At 54.8% G+C, this 7,060-nt stretch overlaps 2 protein-coding genes across 5 annotated transcripts in view; both read right to left on the bottom strand.

Moving 5' to 3' along the window:
• Positions 1-51: 51 nt before the first annotated feature.
• RILP (Rab interacting lysosomal protein) lies at positions 52-3,882 on the bottom strand. Of its 3 annotated transcripts, none has more exons than XM_077851784.1 (8): positions 3,384-3,882; positions 3,216-3,309; positions 3,026-3,132; positions 2,697-2,930; positions 2,078-2,223; positions 1,583-1,705; positions 801-949; positions 52-539 (listed from the first exon to the last, which is right to left on the bottom strand). In XM_077851784.1, the coding sequence occupies exons 1-8, from the start codon at positions 3,609-3,611 to the stop codon at positions 469-471; spliced, it is 1,152 nt and encodes a 383-aa protein (XP_077707910.1). In that variant the 5' UTR covers positions 3,612-3,882; the 3' UTR covers positions 52-468. The 3 variants fall into 3 exon arrangements, with proteins under 3 accessions (XP_077707910.1, XP_077707909.1, XP_077707912.1); XM_077851783.1 differs by having other exon boundaries at positions 801-884; positions 3,384-3,873; XM_077851786.1 differs by lacking the exon at positions 801-949.
• Positions 3,883-4,614: 732 nt separating this feature from the next.
• Positions 4,615-7,060, bottom strand: part of PRPF8 (pre-mRNA processing factor 8) — a 29,319-nt gene continuing 26,873 nt past the window's right edge. For both annotated transcript variants that reach the window (XM_077851773.1, XM_077851774.1), the window contains 4 exons: positions 5,681-5,821; positions 5,400-5,539; positions 5,096-5,298; positions 4,615-4,952 (listed from right to left, as the gene is read on the bottom strand). In XM_077851773.1, coding sequence (XP_077707899.1) covers positions 4,798-4,952; positions 5,096-5,298; positions 5,400-5,539; positions 5,681-5,821 — 639 coding nt within the window. In that variant the 3' untranslated portion in view covers positions 4,615-4,797. The remainder of the gene's footprint in view (positions 4,953-5,095; positions 5,299-5,399; positions 5,540-5,680; positions 5,822-7,060) is intronic.

Here is a 7,060-nt window from a genome sequence, read left to right as displayed (position 1 = left end):
TCCTGGCAGATCCAGGTAGGAGCAGACCAGTAACACACAGACATGGGACAGTTTCTGGGTATCATGGGCAGCTACTTTATTATATTAGCTCAGGCCATGCTCACACACCCTTGGGAGGTAGGTAGCTCTATTTTATGGATAAGAAAACTGAGATTCCAAGAGGAAGCACTTTTATCTGGCCCCTGAGGCTTGGCACAGAGATACAGGGAAGGCTGAGCTCTTCATCATGCCCTGGCTCACGCCAGAACTGGGAAAGAGCCTGGGGAAGGCTGAGAAGGAAGGAGCCCTGTCTTCATTTGAGGCCACACATCCACCCATAGCCAGATTCCAAAGTCAGGTCTCTGGGGCTGCTGAGACCCCCAGAGAAAGCTGTTCATCAAGTGCAGAGCAGAGCCAGTCAGGAATTGAGGACTGTAGAGCTGCCCACAGGCCGCATATGGGGTTCCTGTAGAGCCTCCTCTTCTCCCCCTAGCTCACTGGGCACCGTGCTGGTCTGGGCTTCAGGGGCCTCTGTTTCACCCTGATAGGACAGGCCAAAGCTGGCAGGGAGAGAACCAAGAGGTACTTTGAACTTGGATGCCAGAGAGGTCAAGGATATGGGCTCAGGGCAGGGAGTGGTGAGAAAAGGGGATACAATAGGAAGAAAGGGCAGCATGAGGTATTGAGGAGGCCAAGGAGCCAGGGCCAATGGAGGGAGTGGCATGATTATAGCTCAGGACAGCAAGATGTCAGTGGAACAGGAAAGGGGAAAAGAACAAAGATGGGGCCCCTCCCTCACCCTTCCTCTTCCCCCAACATACAAACGCTGGATTCTGGATTCAGTGGGTGGAGGGTGGGCCCCCTTATTGCCAGACGGCAGGAGCCATGAGCTGTCTTCATCTTCACTGAGGCAGAGAAGAGAAGAGAAGAGAAGAGAAGAGAGGAGATGTGGGGATTGTTCATCAAGGCCCTGGGGACAACAGGAATCTAACTATGTTCAGACCTCTGCATAGTACCCAGGAACAGCCAAGGGATGATAGAGTGACTATGGGACCCCCAAGGCTGGAGAGAAGGAGGTGCTAGGGAGATGAAGGACATCTTGAGGCTTTTATTTTATAGCCTCAGAGCAGGCTCTGACATGGCTATAATTAAAGTCTTAACCCTTTGAAAACAAACAGATCCAGCCAAGACAGGAAAGTGAAAAATTAATGTGGAAAAGCAGTGTTACCAGATTTTTTCAGCAGGATGTATAGTGAGCATGGCAAGTGGGAACAGTGCAATCCAGAGAGAAGGGTGCAGGCTGGACAGCAGGCTCGGGGGGGGGGGGGGGGTGACCAGGCCAGAGTGGCAGGCTCAGGGAGTGACAAGGCCAGAGTGGTAGGCTCAGCAGGACAGGCTGGACAGCAGGTGCAGGGGTGACCAGGCCAGGTAAGCAGGTTTAAGAAGGGACTAGGCTAGGTGACAGGCTCAGGAATTTATGAAGCTAAGGTGGTAGGCCCAAGGGGTGATTAAGATGGGTTAGAGCATGACCAGGCTGAAGCATCAGGCTCAGCGGAAAGACTGAGAAGGGGTTGGCTCAGTGGGAATGGAGGCAGGGACTTACCTGCTCTCTGCTTCCTCTGGGATCCCTAACATCTTGGCCTTGATCTTCTTCCGCTGCTTCTTGACAGCCACCTTCATGGCTTCAAGGAGAAGCCCAGGGACCCGGTGATCTGTGAGTAGCTCCCTACCCGAGGAGGAAAAGAGGCAGAGTAAGCAGCAGGAATGCCAGCAGTAGGTTTCATCCCAAGTACCTGTGCCTGACATTCTCCTTTTCTGAAATGTTCTGCCTTGCTGACATCCCTCAGACTTAGCTTAGGTGATGCCCCTAGGAATCTTTCACAGCTGCTGTGTTTTTTACTACCTCCTACCCCATTTGGAAGAAGTTCCAGGAAGGCAGGGGCTGTGTGACTCATGTCTTCCCAGTGTCCAGCACAGCACCTGCCATATATCATGATGGGTAAGATCAGTGAACTAAGGAACGGAGCTGGTGATGTGAGGCCCAGGACAAGTGTGAGTGGAGCCCCTGAGCTTCCCAGCCCCTGCCTACCGCCCTCACCGCTGGAAGTAGGCCAACTCCTCCTTCAGCAGGAACACGTTGGCTTTGAGCTCATTCCGCTCCTGAAGGATCTGCTCGAGCTCCTCTCGACTGAAGCTGCACTGTCCTGCCTCGGAAGGGCGCCCTGGCTGCTGCAGGGCAGCCGCCTGCAGAGGGACAGGCTGGGTCAGAGGGGTGCCTCTGCCGGCGCCCCCCTTTCCCCGGGCCATCACAGGAATGCTAGAGGGAGCGACTGGCCGGGAGACTTGGGGAGGTAAGGGAGCTGCGACAGATGACGACAGCCCGGTGCTCTGGCCAGCGTGGGAGCAGGGACCTGCTGGAGACGCGCACTCGTGTGCCACCTACCAACTTCTTTTTTTTTTTTTTTAAGATTTATTTATTTATGATATTATGATAGAGACACAGGAGGAGGGAGAAGCAGGCTCCATGCCGGGAGCCCGACGTGGGACTCGATCCCGGGACTCCAGGATCGCGCCCTGGGCCAAAGGCAGGCGCTAAACCGCTGAGCCACCCAGGGATCCCCCACCTACCAACTTCCTGATGGACCCGCTAGGCAGGACGACAAACCCAGCCCGAGTGCCCAAGTGCCAGACCTGTGAGGACTGCCATGGGCACTCACCTGGTCCTCAGGGGTCCCCGGAGCTCCAGCGTCGGCGGTTGCCCGCTCGGACCCCCGCCTCTGTGCGTCCCCGGCCCCCCCGGCACGGTCCCGCGCCGGCTCCACCGCCCCCTGGTGCGGTAGCTCCCGCTCTCCCTCGCGGTCCCTCGCGGAGCGCAGCTGGGTCTGCACCGCTGCCAGCTTGTGGCGCAGCTCCGCGTTCACCAGCAGGAGGCGCTGCAGCTGCTCCTGCAGCTGGGGGCGGAGTCAAAGAGGAGGTAGGCGGGGCGTCGGTGGGCTGGGTGGAGAGCCCCGCTCACGCCCATCGCCCCGCCCCGCCCCGCCCTCACCGCCTCGGTCTCCTGGCTGCGTTGGAGCAGATCTCGGTTGTGCGCCCGGAGCTCGTCCCGCTGGCGGTCGGTCACCTCCTTGAGCTGCCTCAGGAGAGCCCGCTCCTCTGAGGAAGGGGCGTTCTTAGCAGCGGCCTGGGGAGGAGGCCCGGAGCCGCCCGCCCCGCCCCCTGGCGGTGCCCGCACTCACCCTGTGGGCCGGAGCGCAGCTCTCTGCGGAGGCGCTCGTTCTCCTCCCGCAGCCGCCGCAGCTCCACTTCGGCCTGCTGCGCTGACACCTGCAGCTGGGGAGTCCAGGCTGTGAGGGCGAGGCTCCCGCCAGCCCTGCGGGTGGCCAGGGGAAAGGGCGGCGACTCACTGAGTCTGGGTCCGGCCCTACGGCGGCCTTTTCCAGGAGCTCCAGCGCCCGCACCACCAGCGGCACCAGCCCGGCCGCCGCCTCCGGCCCGAAGCGGCGCGCCAGCTCCTTCAGCTCCGTGCCCAGGGCCCCCGCTAGATGGTACACGAGCTCCGCCGCCGTCCCTGACCCCGCGGCCACCCGAGGCCCGCAGCTGTGCACCCCAGGTACCGCCTTCCTGGGCTCCATGTCCCCAGAAAGTTAAAGGCCACGCCAACCTCCCTACCCCCACCCACAGCCCTAATTGGGGCAGGAAAAAGCCAAACAGTTCCGGCCCAGGAAGCAATTTCGGGCAGTGGGGGGCGGGGAAGAAGCGACAGAGGAGGAGCGATGAAGAAAAAAGGTAAAGGCTTGAAGGCGGTTGTGCACTGGGCCCCCTGGGCTCTGTCCTGTTTGAGCCCCAAGGTCACAGGAAGCAAGGCTGCCGACTTCCAGCCAGGCGTCCAAGAGGTTGAGGTTCACGGCTCTAAGTGGTCACTTTTGTCAATCCCTCCCCACAGCGCGCAATCCAGGCTCCACCCCTGTCTCTGGAGTCATGAGGCCCAACTTGGCTGCCAAACACCACAGGCAAGAGGTGAGAGGTAGGAGGGCTGTCAGGCCTCTGCCAGGGACAGCCATCTGTCCAGCCAAGTGCCTGTTTTCCCAACCACCAGTGACACAAAGCCTAAGGGGCTATGCTGGGCACCACAGCTGTCGGGAAAAATCCACAAGCTTCTAGACTCAGAAAATGGCAGCAACTGCTCCAAAGGAGGCTGAAAAGAGTGATAGTTTGCAAATATTTTTAAGGGAAGTAGGCGACGTGGTCAAGGCAGTAAGGGTGTTAAAACCCAACCCCACCTCTATTCCTTGAATCTACAAGTTTCTTGATCCACAGCCCCCGAGTAGGGAGGGGCCTCATGCCACTTTAAGACCGAGGCCACAGCCTCGGTGGCACAGGGGTTTAACACGGCTGCCTGCAGCCCAGGGTGTGATCCTCAAGACCTGGGATCGAGTCCCATGTCAGGCTTCCTGCATGGAGCCTGCCTCTCCCTCTGCCTGTGTCTCTCTCTATTGCTCATGAATAAAAAAAAATAAAATAAAAAATTTTTTTTAAAAAAGACCAAGGCCAGCATCTTGCTGTGAACAAGGCCAGCCTCCTGCCATCCCTACACCCAGAATTTGAGCTCAGGAGGAAAAAAACAACCTCAAAAACTCCTATTTATACAAAATTTATTATTACATTTTGCTCAGGACTACATGCCACGAGAGATCAATTACAAGAAGCACAAACAGGGAGAAAAGGAACCAAGCTGCTGAATGTCACCAGCTTCTTTTTGGGGTTTTGTAAAAGGCTCCAGTCTTGGGGAGTGTGAAGAAGGGGGAGGTGAGGAAACAACTAGGCATAGAGGTCTTCTCGGTCCGCAGAGTAGACCTCACCCTCTTGCAAGAGAGCGAAGTTGAGGAAGTGGGAAGGTCTGTGCACCTCGTGGTAGAACTCTTTAGGATTTGCCAGCTGCAGCTCATACTTCATGTTGGGATCATGCCGGACACCTAGGGTTAGAAGAAAGGGCCAGTGTTAAGCAGATGCACCTGCCTCACCCAGCCTGGGCCCTTGGGCCATCTTGGAACCAAGGCCCAAGTGCCAAGGGTGATGGCCTAACCCCAGTCCCAATTCCCTGTGCTCCTCAACTTACCCATAAAATTGTAGTTCCATGAGGACTGGGCAGGGACCATAAAAAAGCCAAGGAAGCGATCTGACAGCAGCATCTGGACCCTCTCGTAATGTGAGGGTAGATAGCCCTTGGGATTGTTGCCCTTATCTGTGTTCTGGCGACCCCATTCATAGCCACTGGGGGTCAGCTTATAGGCTGTCAATGTGCAGGAGCCTGGTGTGAAGCTGAAAGAAGATGAAGACAGAGTCTGCTCAGGCCACCATTCTAGGCCCTGTACTGCCATGCCTGCCCCACCATACTTCCAACCAAGGAGGCCCAAAGCTACCTGCAGGTGATGATAATGGTCTTCTCACCATCCCAGGATGGGTTATCAGCCATGATCTTAGCATGAGTGGTGACATCTTGGGGTGATAGCTGGGGGGACTCGTTGGGCTGAGTGTGGATCCATCCTAAGGGTTCCATCTCCTATAGGCAAGAGAGGTGAAAACTATCTGGAGCCCCATCCCCATCTGCAGACAAGAATCACCTCCATGAAAATTAACATGGCTGCCTTCCTCCCCCCATTTCAGCAGAAGAAAGCCCCCATTCTCCCACACCCCTGCTGACCTTGAGGTACTCGTGCTGGGGCAGCTGGCCAGGCAGGTGCACGGTTTGGTGAGTGCCCCACTGTGGTACCATCACAATGCAGCGGATCTCCTTCACCTGGGGGTTATCTGGTGGACTCACTCCATACAGGTATCCTGCAATCTGGAAACAAGAGGGTTAAGAACCAAAAGGATTCTTAGTACCACTCTATCTCTGGGCTGCCAGCCCTGTGTTTCAATTCCCTTCCTCACAAAGAATAGGCCAGAATGTGGTCAGAATCTCTTGCATCAGAATCACCTGCTGTGCTTTTTCAAAATGCTAAACATGGGCAGCCCGGGTGGCTCAGCGGTTTAGTGCCGCCTTCGGCCCAGGGCATGATCCTGGAGACCCAGGATGAAGTCCCATGTCGGGCTCCCTGCGTGGAGCCTGCTTCTCCCTCTGCCTGGGTCTCTGCCTCTCTGTCTCTCATGAATAAATAAATAAAATCTTAAAAAAAAAAATTGCTGAACATGGACCTCATCTCTGACTTCCCACATCAGAATCTTGAGTGGGGTCCAGGAATCTGCATTGCTCACATTCCCTGGTTGATTTTTTTTAATTTGAGAGAGAGTGAGCAAGAGAGCCTAAGAAAGGGAGTGGCAGAGGGAGACAGAAGTTCCCCACTGAGCAGAGAACCCAATGTGGAGCTTGATGCCAGGACCCTGTGATCATGACCCAAGGCAGACGCTTAACCGACTGAGCCACCCGGGAGCTCCTCCTCAGTTGATTAAGTATAGAGTCCATAAATAAATAAGCATACCAACACATGGTTCCTGAATTTTCACAAGCTGAACACATCTTTAAATCCACCACTAGGTGGTATTTTAAACTTTACACTGCCATCAACAAAGTAGAAGGATCTGTGTTCCTATAAAATCATGCACAGAGAATATTAACAATCTTTTCAAATTCACCAACCCGAGACCACAAATTGGGTGTTTTATACAGTATGAATTATCTGATTACCCATAAAGCTAAGCCTCTTTTCCCAATTGTATTTCCCATCTATAGTTCCTTTTCTTTCTAAAGATTTTATTTATTCATGAGAATAAATAATAAACAGATTTTATCTATTTATTCATGAGACAGACACAGACACAGAGAGAGAGGCAGAGGGAGAAGCAGGCTCCATGCAGGGAGCCCAACGTGGGACTCAATCCCAGGTCCCTAAGATCATGCTCTGGGCTGAAAGCAGGCTCTAAATCGCTGAGCCACCCAAGCTGCCCTGCAGTTCCTTTTCTAAACTACCTTCCAGTTCTTTGCCTATTCTGCCTATCTTTATTTATTTAAAGATTTTATTTATTTATTCATGAGAAAGAGAGGCAGAGATCCAGGCAGAGGGAGAAGTAGGCTCCATGCAAG

The sequence above is a fragment of the Canis aureus genome, chromosome 16 (assembly GCF_053574225.1).
Source record: "Canis aureus isolate CA01 chromosome 16, VMU_Caureus_v.1.0, whole genome shotgun sequence".
In the NCBI taxonomy this organism is placed as follows: Eukaryota; Metazoa; Chordata; class Mammalia; order Carnivora; family Canidae; genus Canis; species Canis aureus.
The sequence above is the reverse complement of the archived record's forward strand: the minus strand, read 5'-3'. Positions and strand labels throughout refer to the sequence as shown.